General features: G+C 46.3%; 1 protein-coding gene across 1 annotated transcript in view; it reads right to left on the reverse strand.

Moving 5' to 3' along the window:
- elp4 (elongator acetyltransferase complex subunit 4) overlaps positions 1–23,722 on the reverse strand; it is a gene marked incomplete at its 3' end in the record, with an annotated part of 45,070 nt that overhangs the window by 20,045 nt on the left and 1,303 nt on the right. The window contains exon 2 of the mRNA XM_084339618.1: positions 19,185–19,220. Within this exon, the coding sequence (XP_084195744.1) occupies positions 19,185–19,220 (36 nt within the window). The remainder of the gene's footprint in view (positions 1–19,184; positions 19,221–23,722) is intronic.

Consider the following 23,722-nt stretch of genomic DNA (forward strand, 5'->3'; position numbering starts at 1 on the left):
ATGAATGAATGAATGAATGAAAACTTTATTTAACAGATTGCAGAATGGGTACAGTACAGTACGGCTCAATACACACAATTGTTAAGGGGATGCAGACCAGAGAAAGACTTTCGTCTTGTTTACATCAGGGTCCCCCATTTTCAATTCATATAGAATATAGGGTTACGGTAGTGTTGCACGATACACTGATACTAGAACAGTATTGCGATACCCAGCCGTTAAAAACGTTCCAATACTCCATTTTATTAGTATCGATACTTTTATAAAAATAGCCTGATGTCATATTTCCCATGAGTAGAGTTGATGCGTGACCGGAGCAGTGTGTGTGTGAGAGAGAGAGAGCGCACGCTTTGTGTAGTGGGCATGTCAACTGTGTCGACCGAACACACAACAAGGCATTTTCCACAGTCTGTTTGTGATTCTATAAAGCCAGGACTCGACAGTGCGAGCGTTTCACTCGCATTTTGTCACTAAAAGGACCAGAAGATTTTTAGAACCGGTATCACGATACTCAGGCTGGTATCGGTATCGAAGTAAAAATGTTGGTATTGTGACAACACTACTGTACACACACACACACACAAACACATACATGTGCACATACAGAACAGACTAGGGCTGAGCCCAAAACGTTCGAACCTTCGTTTGTTACGTTGGCATTAGAATTTTAAATTTTTAATAAGATTATTATTATTATTATTTTTTTTTTATTCTGTTTAAACCAATGGGGTTTTTCTTCACAGTTGCAGATAAAGATTAGGCTACACTAATATTATAGTATTAAAAGAAACTGATGAGTTATATTCATTGAAGAAAGTTGATTTAATTGATTTAGTTGGCTGGGGCTTCTCCCTGGGCTGGGTCTGGGTCTGGAAAGTTGATTTAATAAAAGAAAAAAGACTAATTTAATCTGATTAATCACTTTATTCAAATTGAGGATTTAGTTTGAGGATATTAAAAAAATAAAAAAAAATAAAATAAAAATGTAATATTTTTTTTTTAAATAAAAAACGAAGGTTCAAACGTTCGTTCGAAAAACCCTGACGAAGTTCGAATCCCAAAAACAGGCTTCGGGGACAGCCTTAGAACAGACACTGTGAACGCCATGCATAGGGCCTAGTCACAGTGTTGGTCTTCACTAATCAAATCTCCCTCACACAAAATACAACATCTCTGAATGGGGAAATTCAGGTGTCAAAGCAGCATGGGGGGGGGGGGGGGGGGACACACACACACACACACGATACAGAGCTTCACAGTCCAGTATCTGTACACTATATATAAATACAATATAAAAGTATGAGTTCTCACGTCCCGAGTTCTGACAGCGATAGTGTCACAGTGAGTGAGTCACCACAGACGGATAAACACACAGTACACCAAACAAACAACCAAAAAAAAAACACAAAACTGTACACGCACACAAACACGTACACAATCATGCATACAGAACAGCCTAGTTTTGGTCTTCACTAATCAAATCTCCCTCACACAAAATCCAACATCTCTGATCTCATAACCACGACGGGGATCAACAAGTCCATCATCATCATCACCACAGCAGCACAGTCTGGCTCGTCTCTCTCTCTCCGCTCCCCGACTTGTCCAATCAGGACCCGGTTGGACTCCAGCACACTGCGTGACCCGCATCACATCGGCTGACTGTAATTGATATAAGGAGGGCAGCGGTGCTCTCTCTCTTGCTAACCCTTGTGGGAATGAATGAGATGGCACTCAAAAAACGTGGCACAGGAAGAACACAGGTGTCACTGCGCGCAGCCTGGGTATCAAACTACGAATGACACCACGGCGTCCGGCTCCGCTCCCCTCCCCTAAAAGGGCTCTGTGGCGGGCGCTCCCCTTCACGTGCACCTATCCTATCCCCCGGTCTGAGCGAGGGAGTGAGAGGGAGACACCTGTCTGGAGCACTCACCTGACCTCCTCCTCCCACACACAGGAGGTCGTGCCTCACGCCCGTCAGGCCAAATGACAGAAGAGGACGCTTCTCCTCAGAACACTCCCTGACACCCAAGTTTCAAGTTTGTTTTTATTCGTCACATATAAACGTACATGTATTTTACAGTGAAATGCTTGGTTCTGTATGAGCCCCTGAGAATGTGCTTCATACAGTAAAAAAAGTAAAGGATGAATATTTAAACACTATACAATATACAATATAATATACAAACTAAAGTACAACCTAAGTACAATCTAAGTACAGTGAAAGACAATGAGGTACAAATGTAGACGTAATGATGTACAAAACGTTTAAGGTAGTGCAAATCTCTTTAATAAAAATAAGCCTAAAGTGTCTAAAGTGAGTGTTAATAAGGTGAGTGTTTGTTTAAGGTGAGTGTGTGCATGTGGATGTGTGTGCAATGAGTGTAGATGGATGGGTTGATGATGTTGTATAGGGTCATTGAGCATCCTGATGGCCTGGGGATAGAAGCTCCTTCTGAGTCCCACCCAGCTCCCACCCAGCTCTCACCCAGCTCTCACCCAGCTCCCACCCAGCTCCCACCCAGCTCTCACCCAGCTCCCACCCAGCTCCCACCCAGCTCCCACCCAGCTCTCACCCAGCTCCCACCCAGCTCTCACCCAGCTCTCACCCAGCTCCCACCCAGCTCTGACCCAGCTCTGACTCAGCTCTCACCCAGCTCCCACCCAGCTCTCACCCAGCTCTCACCCAGCTCTGACCCAGCTCCCACCCAGCTCCCACCCAGCTCCCACCCAGCTCCCACCCAGCTCTCACCCAACTCTCACCCAGCTCCCACCCAGCTCCCACCCAGCTCTCACCCAGCTCTGACCCAGCTCCCACCCAGCTCTCACCCAGCTCTCACCCAGCTCTCACCCAGCTCCCACCCAGCTCCGACCCAGCTCCCACCCAGCTCTCACCCAGCTCTCACCCAGCTCCCACCCAGCTCTCACCCAGCTCCGACCCAGGTCCCACCCAGCTCTCACCCAGCTCTGACCCAGCTCCCACCCAGCTCCCACCCAGCTCCCACCCAGCTCCCACCCAGCTCCCACCCAGGTCCCACCCAGCTCCCACCCAGCTCTGATCCAGCTCCCACCCAGCTCCCACCCAGCTCCCACCCAGCTCCCACCCAGGTCCCACCCAGCTCCCACCCAGCTCCCACCCAGCTCCCACCCAGCTCCCACCCAGCTCCCACCCAGCTCCCGCCCAGCTCCCGCCCAGCTCCCACCCAGCTCCCACCCAGCTCCCACCCAGCTCCCACCCAGCTCCCACCCAGCTCTCACCCAGCTCCCACCCAGCTCCCACCCAGCTCTCACCCAGCTCCCACCCAGCTCCCACCCAGCTCCCACCCAGCTCTCACCCAGGTCCCACCCAGCTCTGACCCAGCTCCCACCCAGCTCCCACCCAGCTCCCACCCAGCTCCCTCTGTGTTCTCTGTGGTTTCTGACACTGTGACATCGTTTCATTGCCTTGTTTGCAACATGTTGTACACATCAACATCATCACAGGGACAGTGGCTCAGGAGGTAGAGCAGTCATCCGGTAATCCGGAGGTTCACCGGTTCGATTCCCGCTGCCTCACCCGTCAGGCCAAAATGACAGAAGAAGAAGGCACGATGATTCTCCTCAGAACACTCCCTGACCGACACCCCGGCTGATGGCCGTGACACCGTCTCGTTTCAACGTGTCGTGAGCCTCAAAGAGTTTTCCTTTGGAAAAACAGCGAGTACAGCGAGTGCTAGCGTTGGGTACCGTTCACATTTGAACCAATACCGGTATCATTACCCGTACCTTTTTTTCCCGGTACGTTACTCTCTTAACAATTTTATCTACCATTATCATTATTATTTATCTTTAAATAAAAAATAATGTTTTACAAATAACAAGTATAAAACGATTAAACAAACCACTCTAGCAGCAATGAACTATTCTGTGGAACTAAAAGGTACACATCTTTAAATAAATATACCTGAAGATGCTCAACAACTGCTTTGTTGAGTCAAATCCTAGGTAAGCGTGTATTGTGCGCGTGAACGTTGACGTCATCAGACATTATTTTTTTTGCATACAGTACCTAAATGTGGCACCGGTGGATCTCACGTGAATCGGTACTCCGGTAGTACCGACGCGATTCGGTCGATACCCTTAAAAGTAATGGATTCGGTACCCATCCCTAGCAGGTGCCAAGAGAGAGGAGGGGGGAGAGTGGCCTGGTTCCTGAGGACGCCCAGGAGATATGCTTATCATATCTTTGTTACACGTCGGAGCGGATAGATGCTCTGACGAGGAAGCTCTGTCCAAGGACGCCACGACGTAGGCTTGAGACGAGGGGACAGGTCGACCTCATTACATCAAGAGTCACAGAGAGGACAGTCTTATTCCATCCTCCCCGCAGGTAGCCACTCTCAGACCACACAGACTTAGCCACCCCCCCCCCCCCCCCCCACGACCCGCCATCACCAAAACCACAGAAGAACCACAAAAACAGCCAACATCATCATCCTCCCCGACCAAACCCCTTCTTCTCCCCCCCCCCCCTCCGCAGCTGGCCCGCATACCTCTACCCAGCATGCCACTGCTGCTTCCTGTCACAACCACCATTTTGTAAGGATGTCACCGGCCACAATGACAAACGGTGGGCAGGGGGGGGGGGGGGGGGACAAAGACGGGAGTGACAGTTTAAGGTGATAGGCGTGTAGCCGACAGCTTGGGAATGACATCCTGACGTGTCATCCGGGGAATGCCCCCCGCCCCCCCCTCCCACTACCACCCCGCCGCCACCCATCGGCATTCCCGGTCCGTCCTCCTCCTCACCCACGGACCTCGGGACGGGACCGGGACATTCCACGGCTCTTCAATTTGTTGTCGGTGGGGCTCCCTGTCCTCTTATTGATGGGTTTCTAGGTCAGCGGGCCTTTGTGGCTTTCAGCGGGGCCCACAAAGACTCCCAGATGGGCCCTCTCAAGATGGGGCCTATTGTCGCCGTGTTTCTATGGGAGCCTTACAAATGGAACCTCCAGGAGTCATTAGGCTGTCGAGGCGGGGGGTAAGGGGAGTGTGTGTGTGTGTGTGTATGTGTGTGTGTGTGTGTGTGTGTGTGGGGGGGGGTATAGGAGCGACAGGGGTAAGGGGTGGGCGGGTTGCGGAGAGAGAGAGAGAGAGGAGGGGGGGTCATATCTCTGAGGTACATCAGTCACTCTCTAGACAGTCATGGGATGATTTCTTTCTCTTTTGCTCATTTTGACTAAGGTTTGGTAAAGAGGAGGGGGGTGGGGGGTAGTGCGAGCGGGGGGGAGTGGGAGTGGGAGCGGGAAGGTCCTGAATCATATGGGCTGAAGCTGGAGGGGGAGGGGTCTAATATCTGAGGCTGGAGGGGGGAGGAGTCTAATATCTAGGTCACAATGTTTGCCCTCTGTATGATTATCTGGACTCTGGGGTATTTTTCTGTTGATGTAGCCTTTGGCCATGCAGGCCTAATACTATGTAGGTTATAGCCTATAATAATAATAATAATGATAATATGACCTAATAACGTAATAGTCTCTTCAAATGAGTGTTACTTCTCAAGGTAATTCAAGTAAGGCTTGATTGACAACCACCTCTCTGTTTAAGCCTCAAATACAGAATCAGGCGGGGGGGAAAGAAGAAGGGGTTTGGTCGGGAGGAGGATGATGATGTTGGCTGTTTTCTTCTTCTTCTTCTTCTTCTTCTTCTTCTTCTTCTTCTTCTTCTTCTTCTTCTTCTTCTTCTTCTTCTTCTTCTTCTTCTTCTTCTTCTTCTTCTTCTTCTTCTTCTTCTTCTTCTTCTTCTTCTTCTTCTTCTTCTTCTTCTTCTTCTTCTTCTTCTTCTTCTTCTTCGGTTTTGGTGATGGCGGGCCGTGGGGGGCGGTGGCTAAGTCTGTGTGGTCCGAGAGTGGCTACCTGCGGGGAGGATGGAATAAGACGCCGCTACTGTCCTCTCTGTGACTCTGACAGGCAGACCACAGTACGTGCAGCGCCTACGGAGCTGTGTGTCAGACAGACTGGTCAGCAACACCGGGGCCCCGCAGGGGACAGTCCTCTCTCCCTTCCTCGTCACCGTCTACACACCAACGACTTCCACTATCGGTCAGAGTCCTGCCACCTTCAGAGGTTTTCTGATGACTCTGCGATAGTGGGATGTATACAGGACGGTGACGAGAGGGAATACCGGGAACTGGTAGTGGACTTCGTCACATGGTGCGATAAAAACCACCTGCAGCTAAATGTGGCGAAGACCAGGGAACTGGTTGTGGCGCTGGGGAGGAGGAGGAGTGCACCTGTGACCCCCGTTTCCATCAGGGGAGTCGATGTGGACATGGTTGAGGAGTACAAATACCTCGGTGTGCACATCGACAACAAACTGAACGGGTCAAAACACGCAGAGGCACTGTACAAGAAGGGTCAGAGCTGACTCTACTTCCTCAGAAGGCTGAGATCATTCAATGTCTACAAGGATGTTGAGGATGTTCTATGAGTCGGTGGTGGCGGGCGCCTTCTTGTACGCTGTGACCTGCTGGGGCAGCGGACTGAGAGCAGGGGACACAAACAGGCTGGATAAGCTGGTCAAGAAGGCCAGTAGCGTGGTTGGGATGGAGCTGGACTCGCTAGCGAGGGTGGCGGAGAGGAGGAGCCTTGCTAAGCTCCACGCCATCAGGGAAAACCCCTCCCACCCACTATACACAGACTTGGCTGACAGGAGGAGCATGTTCAGTGCTAGGCTACCACTCCCTAAATGCAGCACTGAACGGCACAGGAAGTCCTTCATTCCAACAGCCATCAGACGTTACAATGCATCACTGTGCCTCACTGCATCACTGAGCACAGAGTGACAGGTACCATCTTCCTGGACTCTTACTTTTGAAACAGCACTGTGCAATATTACACATACTGTAGACCTCAGCATATTTTTACTGTATTTATTTACTGTATTATTCCATTTTTATTCTATTTTATTCTACTCTTATCTTAGGCAATTTGATTTGCTTTGTTATTATTATTCGTGACCTGTTCTGTCTAAATGTTGAATGTTGAGCGATTTGCAGTGTCAAATTTCCCTCAGGATAATAAAAGTATTTCTATTCTATTCTATTCTATTAACCCTTTCACTACCGAAATACCAAATGGTTAACCCTTTCACTGCCACACGACAAAGTGTTAACCCTTTCACTACCACACTACAGAAGGTTAACCCTTTACTATCACACTCGAGATGGTTAACCCTTTCACTAGGGTTAACCTTCTGTAGTGTGGTAGTAAAGGGTTAACCTTCTGTAGTGTGGCAGTGAAAGGGTTAAGTTATGTTTTTATGTTTAGGGAACAAGCCCCGTTCTTCTTTCGACGTCGGGCGAAGATCAGTTGCCGCTCCGCATCCTGTCGGTGATCGTGTTGATGTGTGTACACGGACACATCAGCTCGTTGTCCACAGACGTTTGGATGCCGTGAATCAAGGAGCCAGGGAGACTCCTCACACGCACGCGCACACACACACACACACACACACACACACACACACACACACACACACACACACACACACACACACACACACACACACACACACACACACACACACACACACACACACACACACACACACACACACACACACACACACACACACACTGTATGTCGTACTTCAAAGTTAATTGGCCTACTCTTTCAAAACGTCGGCTTAGGCACTGGTATGTGACTAATCTATAAGACCATGCTGGGTAGCCTCCCCTGTTATTTATCTTTCTACAGGCTATGATCCAAAAATGTGTCACACACACATAGGTCTCAGGACACCGTGCTTTATGACTATTCCATCGGAGATCGGACTGAGTTATGAAAACGGGTCCATGCTTTCTCCCCTCTGTCTGCTAAAGCTTCAGGACCTGTAGTCACTATCAAAGAAGCTTCAGGACCTGTAATCACTATCAAAGAAGCTTCAGGACCTGTAGTCACTATCAAAGAAGCTTCAGGACCTGTAGTCACTGTCAAAGAAGCTTCAGGACCTGTAGTCACTATCAAAGAAGCTTCAGGACCTGTAGTCACTATCAAAGAAGCTTCAGGACCTGTAGTCACTATCAAAGACGCTTCAGGACCTGTAGTCACTATCAAAGAAGCTTCAGGACATGTAGTCACTGTCAAAGAAGCTTCAGGACCTGTAGTCACTATCAAAGAAGCTTCAGGACCTGTAGTCACTATCAAAGACGCTTCAGGACCTGTAGTCACTATCAAAGAAGCTTCAGGACCTGTAGTCACCATCAAAGAAGCTTCAGGACCTGTAGTCTCTATCAAAGTAGCTTCAGGACCTGTAGTCACTATCAAAGAAGCTTCAGGGCCTGTAGTCACTATCAAAGAAGCTTCAGAACATGTAGTCACTATCAAAGAAGCTTCAGGACCTGTAGTCACTGTCAAAGAAGCTTCAGGACCTGTAGTCACTATCAAAGAAGCTTCAGGACCTGTAGTCACTATCAAAGAAGCTTCAGGACCTGTAGTCACTATCAAATACGCTTGAGGATCTGTAGTCACTATCAAAGAAGCTTCAGGACCTGTAGTCACTATCAAAGAAGCTAAAGCTTCAGGACCTGTAGTCACTATCAAAGACGCTTCAGGACCTGTAGTGACTATCAAAGAAGCTTCAGGACCTGTAGTCACTATCAAAGAAGCTTTAGGACCTGTAGTCACTATCAAAGAAGCTTCAGGACCTGTAGTCACTATCAAAGAAGCTTGAGGACCTGTAGTCACTATCAAAGAAGCTTCAGGACCTGTAGTCACTATCAAAGAAGCTTTAGGACCTGTAGTCACTATCAAAGAAGCTTCAGGACCTGTAGTCACTATCAAAGAAGCTTCAGGACCTATAGTCACTATCAAAGACGCTTCAGGACCTGTAGTCACTATCAAAGAAGCTTCAGGACCTGTAGTCACTATCAAAGAAGCTTCAGGACCTGTAGTCACTGTCAAAGAAGCTTCAAGACCTGTAGTCACTATCAAAGAAGCTTCAGGACCTGTAGTCACTATCAAAGACGCTTCAGGACCTGTAGTCACTATCAAAGAAGCTTCAGGACCTGTAGTCACTGTCAAAGAAGCTTCAGGACCTGTAGTCACTATCAAAGACGCTTCAGGACCTGTAGTCACTATCAAATAAGCTTCAGGACCTGTAGTCACTTATCAAAGAAGCTTCAGCACCTGTAGTCACTATCAAAGAAGCTTCAGGACCTGTAGTCACTGTCAAAGAAGCTTCAGGACCTGTAGTCACTATCAAAGAAGCTTGAGGACCTGTAGTCACTATCAAAGAAGCTTCAGGACTTGTAGTCACTATCAAAGAAGCTTTAGGACCTGTAGTCACTATCAAAGAAGCTTCAGGACCTGTAGTCACTATCAAAGACGCTTCAGGACCTGTAGTCACTATCAAAGAAGCTTCAGGACCTGTAGTCACTATCAAAGAAGCTTTAGGACCTGTAGTCACTATCAAAGAAGCTTCAGGACCTGTAGTGACTGTCAAAGAAGCTTCAGGACCTGTAGTCACTATCAAAGAAGCTTCAGGACCTGTAGTCACTATCAAAGAAGCTAAAGCTTCAGGACCTGTAGTCACTATCAAAGAAGCTTCAAGACCTGTAGTCACTATCAAATAAGCTTCAGGACCTGTAGTCACTATCAAAGAAGCTTGAGGACCTGTAGTCACTATCAAAGACGCTTCAGGACCTGTAGTCACTATCAAAGACGCTTCAGGACCTGTAGTCACTATCAAAGAAGCTTCAGGACCTGTAGTCACTATCAAAGAAGCTTCAGGACCTGTAGTCACTATCAAAGAGGCTTCAGGACCTGTAGTCACTATCAAAGAAGCTTCAGGACCTGTAGTCACTGTCAACGAAGCTTCAGGACCTGTAGTCACTATCAAAGAAGCTTCAGGACCTGTAGTCACTATCAAAGAAGATTCAGGACCTGTAGTCACTATCAAAGAAGCTTCAGGACCTGTAGTCACTTATCAAAGAAGCTAAAGCTTCAGGACCTGTAGTCACTATCAAAGAAGCTTCAGGACCTGTAGTCACTATCAAAGAAGCTAAAGCTTCAGGACCTGTAGTCACTATCAAAGAAGCTTCAGGACCTGTAGTCACTATCAAAGAAGCTTCAGGACCTGTAGTCACTATCAAAGAAGCTTCAGGACCTGTAGTCACTATCAAAGAAGCTTCAGGACATGTAGTCACTATCAAAGAAGCTAGCTTCAGGACCTGTAGTCACTATCAAAGAAGCTTCAGGACCTGTAGTCACTATCAAAGAAGCTTCAGGACCCGTAGTCACTATCAAATAAGCTTCAGGACCTGTAGTCACTATCAAAGAAGCTTCAGGACCTGTAGTCACTATCAAAGAAGCTTCAGGACCTGTAGTCACTATCAAAGAAGCTTCAGGACCTGTAGTCACTATCAAAGAAGCTTCAGGACCTGTAGTCACTATCAAAGAAGCTTCAGAACCTGTAGTCACTATCAAAGAAGCTTCAGGACCTGTAGTCACTATCAAAGAAGCTTCAGGACCTGTAGTCACTATCAAAGAAGCTTGAGGACCTGTAGTCACTATCAAAGAAGCTTCAGGACCTGTAGTCACTATCAAAGAAGCTTGAGGAACTGTAGTCACTATCAAAGAAGCTTGAGGACCTGTAGTCACTATCAAAGAAGCTTCAGGACCTGTAGTCACTATCAAAGAAGCTTCAGGACCTGTAGTCACTATCAAAGAAGCTTCAGGACCTGTAGTCACTATCAAAGAAGCTTCAGGACCTGTAGTCACTATCAAAGAAGCTTCAGGACCTGTAGTCACTATCAAAGAAGCTTCAGGACCTGTAGTCACTATCAAAGAAGCTTCAGGACCTGTAGTCACTATCAAAGAAGCTTCAGGACCTGTAGTCACTATCAAAGAAGCTTCAGAACCTGTAGTCACTATCAAAGAAGCTTCAGTGGCCTGACAAAAAAAAAAAAAAAAAAATTGGAAATCATCTCGCGGCCCTCCCGTGGCTGCTCGCGGCCCACCTTTGGGTCGCGACCCCGACTTTGGGAACCACTGGTCTAGAGTGATATTACACGGACCCAAATGGCCCCGAATGTGTTAATGGTTGGTGATTTTAACATTCATTCCAACAACACTTAGTCCTGGCCCGCTGTGTCACTGTGTCAGATTTGAGCGTTTCTCCCTATGTTCCTGCTCTCTCAGACCACTACCTCATAAAATTTCAAATTGATTTGACGGTTTCTCGCCCAGACAGTATAGAATCCTACATGAGCCGTTGTATTAACGCCTCCACTGTCACAATTCTTGTTAATTACCTATCAGACACCCTCTCTCCCTTCCTCTCTTATTCTGGCCCCCTTGATCTCTTTACAGACAAACTTAACGCCGCCCTTTGTAGCACGCTCGACATTGTCGCTCCCCTTAAGCCTAAAATTAAACGTGCTCCGCAAAAACAAACTCCCTGGTTTATGGAGGAAACTCGCTCCTTTAAAAAGGCATGTCGCAAACTTGAACATAAATGGCGTTCGACCAAACTCGAAGTGTACCGCCTTGCCTGGAATGATAGTTTACATGATTACAAAAAGGCAATCAAACTTGTCAAGACCTCATATTTTTCCAGGCTAATTAACGAAAACAAAAACAACTCAAAGTTTCTGTTTGACACAGTTGCAAAACGTACTCAGAAACAACCAACTGCGCTAAACCCTGCGTTCTCGGCTAACGAATTCATTAAATTCTTTACCAAGAAAATGTATCTCATAAGAGATGAAATTGTTGGCTTACTCAACAATCAGAGTCCCTCCCAACCTCTGATGGGCTTTCCCCCCGTCTTTGAATCCAGCAATACGCTATGCTGCCTTGAAAACATCTCACTTAGTGCCCTCTCTAAATTGGTTGGCGCGGCTAAACCCTCAACCTGTTTGTTTGACCCTCTTCCAGCAACTCTCAAAAAACTCTTCCCAACTCTAGGCCCTGGCCTACTCAATATCTTCAACACCTCTTTGTCTACTGGCGTGGTGCCCTTGGCCTTTAAATCAGCCGTCATTAAACCACTACTTAATATATCATCATAAAAAACATACATATTGTAGGCTATATTTATAGCCTATATATATAGGCTATAGTTATATTAGCATACTGGCAATCGCGTCTCGCTCTTCTCCATTATGATATAACTCTTATCTCCTAGCACTTAATGTGCTCACGAAACAAACAAATGCACTCACATGCACGTGACCAGGCCACGCCCCTGTGTCCCACTATATGACGCCGGACATGGTCACACTCCACCTTCCTCTTTTTGTTTCCAACACGGAAATAGCAGTGCACTCCGTGAACTAGCTGTTATGAAACGCAGGGAGAATTTACAAAATTCGCCAGAAGTTCACCAGCCCCTGGAATCTTCTCGGCACATCCTAAACAGCGCAACGGGCCTGTCCTGGGTTTTTCCTCGTCTCGTGACAGCGGACTGAGGGACGTCGCGCGACGGTTAGCAGTCGAGCTAAGTCATGCACAGGTAAGGCCTGCGCTATCAGGCATTGATACTAGCATGAGTAATACTGCTCGTTGTCCCGTGAGACAACCGAGTGATGTATTGGCGCGAGGGGCAGGATATTTGGGAAAACATGGTCGCCATGACTCTTTTTTGGGTGTTTTTCCAACTATCCTAGAGCGCGAGGCTAATGCTAATGCTACAATGCTGGGACGCCGTTCCTTTGTTCCCCACTGAGGGCTGTCTTACTAAAAGGTCTTCCCTCCTCTTAACCATTCATGCTGACGGTCAATCTGTGTCTAATGTTGGGGGTTTTAACGGGGGCTTGTTTACCATTTACATGGGTGGATGTGCTGAGGCTCAGGGCAGGTGTGCTTTTTGTGAATCTATGAATTGAAAATGGGGGTCCCTGGTGTGGACGGGACTGGCGTTTTTTTCTCTGGTCTGCATCCCCTTAACAATATGTTAATAGAGTTTTCGTTCATTTATTCATTATCCCTTCATGGGTGCACACCACAGTGGAGGTTGCTGCATGCCTACTAGTGAGGCAGTGCTTCACTAGAGTGTAGACTTTGGTCTGCAGCCACCACTGGTGTTCCGTGCTTAGTGAAGCAGGTGGCATCAGTCCTTTGCCTCTGACATGGTGGAACAGTGTCCCGCCCGGCCGACGCCATGAGGCGAGTCGGCCCGGTAGGTGGCTGGTGGGCTGGTAAGCCTATACCGCAGCGGTATAGAATTAGCAGCGACTGGCAACATTGTTCAATTTGCTGTTTTTTTCTGTCAAAAATGGTGTCGGTGGTGGGGCCTTAGGGCCAGCCGACGTCAAAACATCGCGCAAGGTTTTGAGGTTATTCAGCTTTTGACCTAGCTGCAAGCTATAACCACAGGGAGGGCTAGGATGCTGTCAACGTTTGTTGACAGACCTTTGGTTGGAGCAGTCTCCCCTTGAGGAAGAGAGAAGGCTTCCCCTCCTCAGGGCTCCCCTCTCCGCAGAGGGACTTTTTGGTCTTTCCGCAGGAGCGTGGGCGGTATTTGACCTAGGCCCCACACCGCCTCACACCGCGCAGCCAGAGGTGAGGGCGCGGCCTCGCCAGCGGCTGCGGCGAGGCCCCCGATCAGCGGCCATTATTTCCCCCGCCTGAGGTACCCTGGGCACAAAGACAACAGGTGATCACAAGGCCGACAGCCTTGGTGGCCGAGGGATCGGCTACATTAGATGAGCACGTCCTAAAAAACCATCGCCGTCTAGCTGTGTCTAGCACGCTCTCCGGTCACTCCCCCCCCCCCAACACCAGCGGGATACAGGCTCTGATTTGTTCCCTTTGGCTGCGGGCCGCATGCCTTGAGTGAAGCGCAAGCGGCCCCACGTTTCGCTTCTCATGGGCACAGGGGCTGACACCCAGTTGCTAGCTAGGCCTGGGTCTGCCTGTGAGAATGCTGTGCTGTCAAGCGGCTCCCACGCCACACGTTCTGCGTCTGTGTTTGGTGAGCCTGGTGTTGTGTCTGTCGACGGAAAAGGTTGTCAGCGGGGGAACTCGAGGCCCAGGAGGTCGCAGCGTGAGTTCCCCCAGCCCCGCCAGGCCGGGTATCACGTTAGTGCCTCCCCCGACCGGAAGACCGGCGGTGGTCAGTCAAGCACGCGTGGTTTGGGTGGTAGTAATATCACTGCAGGGCTACGGTGTGTAGGAACCCACCCTATCGGGCAGTGTGGGGACCACACGCCTTGCATGTCCAGCTGCAGAGCAGGCTATCCTCAGCAGTCCATGCCGGGAAGATGTTCAGTGGGGAAGCTTATGTCACCAAGTGTGATGGCCGCTCTCCCCGTATCAGACCGGCCCTTTCTGTCGGGGTCCCCCCTTGGGTGCGATTGCCTCGTTGGTAGTGTCAGGGTGCGATATCCCGGCTCCGCGAGACGCCCTGCTCCCGCGGTTGGCGAGTCCAGGGTTGGCAACGCACAGCGGGTGGGACCGGGCCTCCTATCTACAGTTCCTGGCGGACTAGCGCCAGTTGGCGGCGGGTGCGCTTTGGGATTATCATCACGTATGGCTACAGCAGTGCCATATGTCGAGGTGGATGGGGAGAACGTTGAGGCGGGGGCTTGTGTTGCAGTTTTGCACAACCCCACTCTCCGTTTTCGGGTTTGGTACAGACCCTTTTTTGTCAGGGTCTGCAGCAGTGACAGCTCTGGCCGACGAGATCCAATCTCTGTTGGCGAAGCAGGCTGTCGTCGTGGTCCCATGAGAGGACGCGGTGAGCGGCGTTTCCTCCCAGTATTCTCTGGTGCCCGAGAAATCCCATGGAAGGTTCAGAATGTTGACCGTCTCCCACCTGTTAGGCTCTGTCAGGTGGGGGACTGGTTCACCTCCATAGACCTGTAGGATGCGTATTCGCATCCCGATCTTCCATCCTAGGGCATACCTATGCTTCCTTTGCAGGGCTTAGCGTACGGGTACCAGAGGCTGCCGTTCGGCTACTCTCTGGCTCCCCGCATCTTCACCAAGTGAAGTGGTCTCCGAGTGGGACCTCCAACTGGTCCTGGGCCGGTTGTCGGAGGCCCCGTTTGAGCCTCTTGAGCAGGCGCCATTGGATCGGCTGTCTTAAGACCGCGTTCACCTCCGCTAAGCGCGTGGGTGAGCTGTGTGCTCTCTCGGTGCGGCCTGAGTGCATGTCTATTCGGCCGATAGCGGTGCGACTCTGAGGCCTAATCCAGTCTTCGTGCCAAAGAATATCCGGAGCTCTTTTCGGATATTGTGGTTCAGGCATTCGTCCGCCTCCTCACGCTAGTGAGTTGGAGGCGGGCCTTCACCAGTCATGTCCTGTCCGTGCACTCGGGATCTCAGGGCTTCCGTTAAACTGTTTGTTTGTTACGGTGGCCCTCGCGCGGGTGAGGCGCTATGAATACTGGCTGAGCGTCTCGCTCTTAGTGCCCTGAGGTCCCTTGGATGGTTTTTCCGTGTATGGAAATCTTTCTGAGGAAGGTGGAGTGTGACCATGACCGGTGTCATATAGTGGGACGCAGGGGCGTGGCCTGGTCACGTGCATGCGAGTGCATTTGTTTGTTTCGTGAGCACATTAAGTGCTAGGAGATAAGGGGGGGGAGGGAAGTTTTGCCTTTGAGAACAAATGGTTCTTGAGCCGTAACGGCACATGGGGCAGGAGCCTATCTCCTGTTTCCGTAGCGTGAGGCAGCTTGATGTACAAGTACACCCCTTGGACATGACGCTAGTATGTCGCAAGGACTTCCCCCCAAACCAACCCTTGATGCTGAGTGTCAAGCACGGAGGCTATGGGTACCATTTTTTAAATAGTCTTTGGTATGACTCGGCCGGGGCTTGAACTCCCAGCCTCCCGAACTCAGGGCGGACACTCTACCCACGAGGCCACTGAGCCGGTTATCTCATAATGGCGAAGAGCGAGACGATCAGCCAGTATTCATATAACTAGGTTATAGGATAACCTTTCATTAATAAAAAAAATTATTCTTTGCAGCAGTATTAAAAAAAAGAATAAACCATATAAACTCTGAACTCTGACTCCATTGCCTACACCCTGGGCTCTGCTATCCATACTGTACAACTCTGAACTCGGTTTCCTATACTATACCAACCTACTGCTTTTCACTGTCTACAACTGCCCTACACTGTAATCATAGTAATCTTAACTACCTACCTCATACTATAGTCTACCCATATACTCTGTATGATAGCATGTACAACAGTGCTGTATACAGTATGCCACACATTTATATTTACATTTATATTCTTATATGTACTGCATTTATACTGTATTTACCTGCACATAATGCTTTTGCATATCTGTATATACTATATCTATATCTGTACATATCCTACTCTTACTAGTTACGCTGCTGGCCAGTATGACTACTACCATACTGTATTTACACCTGTATCACTGTACATATTATACTACAACTCTGTATACATCTGAATAGCACTACACTCAGTAGTACTAATTTGTATATTTTGTACTTAGTTTAACCACCTGTACATTGTATATTGCTGTTGCACTTTACTGCTACATTTGCACTCTGGTTGGATGCCAAACTTATTTTCGTTGTACTGTACTTGTGCTGTATAATGACAATACACACATTATTGTTTTACAATACAAAGACATTTTGTGAGCACGTTGTGATGGGATAATTTAGTCATCCACCTTTAGTTCACCTTATAACAGCAAGGAAGCTTTGTTCCTTGTCATATAAAAAAAAAACACACAGAGAGATGGGAGATTTTCAGACAGCAACCATACTGATCCGTTCCCCTCTGGATGACAGATCAGGGTGGACAGCTCAAGACACATCAAAGGCAGCAGACGGCGACCGCTCTGATAATTTTAGGTCTCACAAACAGGCCAATCACAGCTCAGGGGCAGACCGAGGGAGAAGAGCGGCTGTAACAAGCACAACAAAACTCGTACACACACAAGCACACGTACACAATAGACACACACAGTTTGATCAACAAATACACACAACAAAACTCTTACACACACACAAGCACAATAGACACACAGTTTGACCAACAAATACACACAACAAAACTCTTACACACACACACAAACACACAAACACAGTTACACAATAGACACACACAGTTTGACCAACAAATACACACAACAAAACTCTTACACACACACACACAAACACACATACACTATAGACACACAGTTTGATCAACAAATACACACAACAAAACTCGTATTCACACACAAACACACGTACACAATAGACACACACAGTTTGATCAACAAATACACACAACAAAACTCTTACACACACACACACACACACACATATACATAATAGACAGACACACACAGTTTGACCAACAAATACACACAACAAAACTCGTATTCACACACACAAACAAAGATACACAATAAACACACAGTTTGACCAACAAATACACACAACAAAACTCTTACACACACAAACACACATACAGAATAGACACACACAGTTTGATCAACAAATACACACAACAAAACTCTTACACACAAACACACAATACACAGTTTGACCAACAAAAAAATTGCATGTGCACACACACACACACACATACAGTACACACACACAAACGTAGCACTCTCCCACAGACAAAACACAAGCGCACGTCGCAGACACCGATTTCACCTTTACTGCGTCTCTCATTACCAGATGAAACCAACCATACGTTAATTCACAAAATGGAAGGGAAGAACGCATTAGTGTGTAATCACCGACTCCCGCATCGATTGGGGGGGGGATGAATTAGAGGGCAAAGCAATATCATCAGGCCTGGGCTACACACAAATTACAGCTCGAAGCTACCCTCACCTCACCATCTCCTGGTCCGCATATAGCCAGGCTTATGAGGAGCCATAATAATAATACCGTTGTATCCCAAAGCAAACCCGCTTTGAAGGAAACACCGCGGCTTCCGTGATACCGCTGGGTGATGAGCATATTATTAATTAAGGTTGACAGTGGATGGTTATGTCCACCTGGGATTGTGAGCAGCGACCCCCAGTTCATTACTCTATCTGCCTAGGTACTGCTGCTACTGAGACTGTAAAGTACAGAGAGAACAGACAGTTAGATATCTCTCATGCTGAGGCTGTAGAGTCCGAGACGGTTGATATTGAGATAAACGTAGATAGGCTAATGTATGAAAAAGCGAAATTGTATATTACAGTAATCCAGAACTATTTTATTGCACTGTAATTTTTTTTTTATATGTCTGCACTTTATGTGCTCATTTTATCTCTATTCTATTCAATTCAACTATTTTATTGCACTGCACTATTGCACTATTTTACTCCGTCTATTTTATCTTACTCTTTTTATTATTGTCTATTTAAAACGGAATCAAACCATAAACAAGGTGGCCTGTTGGGATGTTAGATCCTAATGTGGATTTTATATGTCTGCACTTTATGTGCTCATTTTATGCCTGTCTTTTTTCTGTTGTGAAGCACTTTTAGCTGCAGTTTCTGTATGAAAGGTGCTATACAAATAAAGTGTATTATTATTATTATTATTATTATTATTATTATTATTATTATTATTATTATTATTATTATTAATATATATATATATATATATATATATATATATATATATATATATATATATATATATATATATATATATATATATATATTTTTTTTAATTATCTTTTCCCCCCTTCTTTTTCCGTTTTCTCCCATCCCAATGTTAGTCGTTATGCCAATTCTCAATCCCCCTCCTGGTCGTTGCGCACTCTGCCCCCTACCGTCGGTCCGGGAGGGCGGAGACTATCACATGCTTCCTCCGACACATGTGTAGCCAGCCCACCGCTTCTTTTCACCTGGCAGCGCGGACTCTCACTGGGAGAGTGTAACGTGTGGAAGGTCACACTACCTCTCTTAGATGCTTCCCTTGCTGTGCAGGCACCCCGACCGAACTGTAGGAGTCGCTGTTTACAACGACCAGGACCCACCCTCGCCGGGTTTTCCCACCCTCTAACACTGCCAATTGTGTTAGTATGGACGGTCGGCCAACCCGGAAGCCCACAGCTGGATTCGATCCCACTGTCTCTGTGGTGGTAGACAGACGCTTAGTCCGCTGCACTACCCGGCCGCCCTATTCTATTCTATTCTATTCTATTCTATTCTATTCTATATTAAGAGATACTGTACAGGCTATGTTAGATGATGAATGCCAGACTTACCTATGAGAAGTAGTGTTCCAACTGCTAATCCACCACCTGTTTGTGAAGACAAATACAAATATAATTAGTATGCAGCAACATTACCAGCATGCTTTGTCTTTTATTTGATAATATATGGTGTAAATGGTTACATGGTAGCAGCACTGATATGCGAGAGTTGATAAAATATGTTATAAATGGTTCAACATTTTATGGACATTATTTTAAGGTGAAAATCAGTGTGGTAGGCTACTCACATCAACAATCTACAGTCTTGCTAGCCAGACCACCCTGGACAGTGTCAATGTTCCCCCTAAGGTGCCCTGTGCACGCGCGTGCACATGGCAAAACGCTCCCGCGCACATCTGAAATTGGTCGCAAGACCATGTTCACGTCTTAAACTCATACTGAGGCCTTAGTTTTGGTTTTAAATTGCATATCATCATTCATTTATTTATTGTCACACAGAGCAGAATAATTTTGCCAAAACAAACCAATAGTATCCAGCTGCAGAACGGCAGACCAGCCACACTCTCAGACCCAAACGCATTTCCTTTGATTTAATTATACATCAAATGATTTATGTCAAGGATTGCAATGCCTCGCTTGAATGAAGTTAACTTTTCACCTGGATAACGTCAACATTCAGGGTGAATGTAATGTGAGAAATTGGGATAAAAAAATAAAATAAAAATATATTTTTTTGATCGGATCTGGAAAGATCGGTATCGGTAGATACTCAAAATCACATGATTGGGATGGGATCGGGAGCAAAAAAATGTGATCGGGAGATCCCTAACGGTAACCTGTTGCGTGTGACGTTACCAAGAGAAGCCCCGCTTTCAGTGCTTTGTGGGCAGCGCTACTGCACGCTCACACAGACACACACAACAGATGAGGAAGTGGACAGATCCGACCAGCATTGCTGGCTCCTCACAATGCAAACGCGAAAATGTACATTACAGACGAACTGCAGAGAAAATTTCCAATTTATCATCCCGGTCGAGACTAATTGGAAGCGGAGTGCAACGCGTGCAAAGCTTGACCATATGTTTATGTGTCTAATAAAGGTGCTGGCGATCTCAAAGCTCACATGGACACAGAAAAACATTACAAACAAAGCAGTGCGAGGCGAGAGTTTGATGGCAAAGTTGACCGAATTGATTGAAGAATGCAGCTATACAGAGAGAGAAAGAAAATTATTGAAAACTATTTTGATGCCTCAAAATGATGTTTTGGTTTGATAAGATGCTTATACAATCATTCTAAGGATTATGTGTGTAATAAATTAGTTTAGTACACTAATTGCAACAAATCTGAAACTGCATAGTGCACTTTTAAATTAGTATCTTTGCGAGGTTACTGTTTTATAATTTACATTACATTGAAAAGATAAAAATATATTTTTTAAAGCTGGATTTTCTAATACAGAAGAGGTATTATTTAGAACATTACATCATATTTCTCTTGTTATTTATTTTGTCCAGTAAGACTTGAAAATATATATTATTTTGTCATAGGTTGATTTAGTTATTTTCTTGAGATTTGTCAGATAGATTACTTTAGGCATAATACAGCATGTTGAGTAACTTTGGTTATAGAGAGATATTATTTTGTTATATAAAATAATATAAACAATAATTTTATATCCATACAGAGGAGGTATACTTTAAATATATTATAATGATAAGGCATCTTTGAGTAAACTTTGATTAAGTATCTTGAGGTTGAAGGCAGAGTGTCCTCTTTAAAATAAATCACAATATGGTCACCCTTGAAGTCGCATTATAATTCACTTAATAAAATAATGACGAGTCAGCCTCCTAAAAAGACAAAAGTTAGTGACACGACTCACACCACCGCCGCCAACCCAGCCAAAGTAAGGACTTTGCTCTGTATCGTCAATCAATGGTCAAATAAATATTTGATTAAGGAATATAATATGCCTTTTTGTATTATTTCTCGGTGTATCAGCAAAATGTATATATTTTTATGTTAGACATTAAGGGAAATTAAGATTCTCAGATTTTTTACAAACCGCCGCTTATCAACTAACCGGTTAATCGGCAGGTGACGTATGTTGCTCAGTAGTTGCTGGTGAGGGAACATTGCCTGGACTCCCATACCGACATTGACTCCTACACCTCCTCCATTGTGGATTACATCAACAGTGTCACCGCCCTCAAACGGAATAATACATTCCCCAAACAGAAAGGTCCGTCTGCTGCTATAGGCACCGCTTTCAGATCTGGTGACACGCAGGCCAGGGCTAACCTGAATAGGGGCATCAAGCGGGGCCAAGCACAGCCACAAGCTAAGGGTTGAAGAGCACACCTCTGACCCCCAACGCATGTGGCAGGGCATCCAGGGCATCACGGACTATAGACCCACCAACAATTCTCCCCCCCCCAACCACTGACCTAGGGCTGCAACGATTAGTCGACGATGTCGATTATTAAAAAAAATCATCTACGAGGAATTGTTGCGTCGATTAGTCATTAAATAATTTTTTTTATTATTATAATTTTTTTTTTAAGACTTCTTAGCTTAACATAACAGACCGACAGTAAGTTTGGGGGAACTAATGGGATAACTGGGGATGTTGTTTGGTCCTGACAAGCAACTCTGAGGTCATGCTCAATGTCCAATCTGTTCCTCTGCTCCGTCTTCAGCTGGACCAGAGCTGAGAAGCCACTTTCACAAAGATGGGTAGTGCAAAAAAAAAATAATATATATATTTTTTTATATAATTGTTTTTCGATTAGTCGACTAATCGAAAAAAGAATCGACAGATTAGTCGACTACCAAAATAGTCATTAGTTGCAGCCCTACACTGACCCCTCCCTCCCTGATAAGCTCACTTGTCCCAGTGTGCTTCAAACACCACTGCCATCGCACCAGTGACTAAACACTCCTTTGCAGCGAGCCTCAATGACCTCCACCCTGTTGTTGCCCTCACCCCTGTCATTATGAAGTACTTTATAAGTTGTAATGATCGACCACCTCCTTTGAATGACAGGTTGCAAGGTTTGCTAGATTTCAAGGGGGGCCTCAAGTTTGCAAGACCGTTAATAAAAAGGCACGCTGATAAATCCTTCAGCACACTTTGCAAAAGTTGTGTTGGACGTGACATTACCTCCACACTCCTCATGTGCACACTGACTGGACACACATCCTCATGTTCACACACTGACTGGACACACATCCTCATGTTCACACTGACTGGACACACATCCTCATGTTCACACACTGACTGGACACACATCCTCATGTTCACACACTGGACACACATCCTCATGTTCACACTGACTGGACACACATCCTCATGTTCACACTGACTGGACACACATCCTCATGTTCACACTGACTGGACACACATCCTCATGTTCACACTGACTGGACACACATCCTCATGTTCACACACTGGACACACATCCTCATGTTCACACTGACTGGACACACATCCTCATGTTCACACTGACTGGACACACATCCTCATGTTCACACACTGACTGGACACACATCCTCATGTTCACACTGACTGGACACACATCCTCATGTTCACACACTGACTGGACACACATCCTCATGTTCACACACTGACTGGACACACATCCTCATGTTCACACTGACTGGACACACATCCTCATGTTCACACACTGACTGGACACACATCCTCATGTTCACACACTGACTGGACACACATCCTCATGTTCACACACTGACTGGACACACACCCTCATGTTCACACACTGACTGGACACACATCCTCATGTTCACACACTGACTGGACACACATCCTCATGTTCACACACTGACTGGACACACATCCTCATGTTCACACTGACTGGACACACATCCTCATGTTCACACTGACTGGACACACATCCTCATGTTCACACTGACTGGACACACATCCTCATGTTCACACACTGGACACACATCCTCATGTTCACACACTGGAAAACTGACAACTTTGCGATGGACAACCTTCAGTGGCACATTTGTATGACCTCATAACTAGTGTCGGACTTAAAACTTTGTGTGATCACATGTCATTGGATCATGTCTGTTTGAGGGTCATTGAACCAATTCAAGATTTAAAAAAGGGAAGAAACTTCCAGAAGGCATTCACAGCTTTTGATGAGAACATGTTTTCAAAGGGAAATGAAAGGCTGACCTTCTGAAGATTTTAGAAAACAATTAATTGTAGTATTCTGACTAGAACATCTTGTTTTAGTCTATCGAATATTTATATTTTCAAAGGGCCTATTATTATGGTGTTACACAGGAAATGCTCATTACCGTAATAACGCACATGTACGTGCAGGGGGAAATAATGTGACGCCTAGCTTGACTGTGATGAATGAAAATGAAATGAACGAGGACTGACCCCTATTAGTCGACTAATCGGTCGAAAGGAGCCGTAGTCGACCAGCCAACCTCTTAGTCGAATATATATATTAAAAAAAATGTATTATTATAATATATATATATTTTTTTATCATTCTTTCCAAAAGAAAAGAGGCCTAGAAGCGTGGCTAACGCTAATGGCGCGC

This window comes from Notolepis coatsorum, assembly GCF_963971535.1.
Source record: "Notolepis coatsorum genome assembly, contig: SCAFFOLD_887, whole genome shotgun sequence".
Classification (NCBI taxonomy): Eukaryota; Metazoa; Chordata; class Actinopteri; order Aulopiformes; family Paralepididae; genus Notolepis; species Notolepis coatsorum.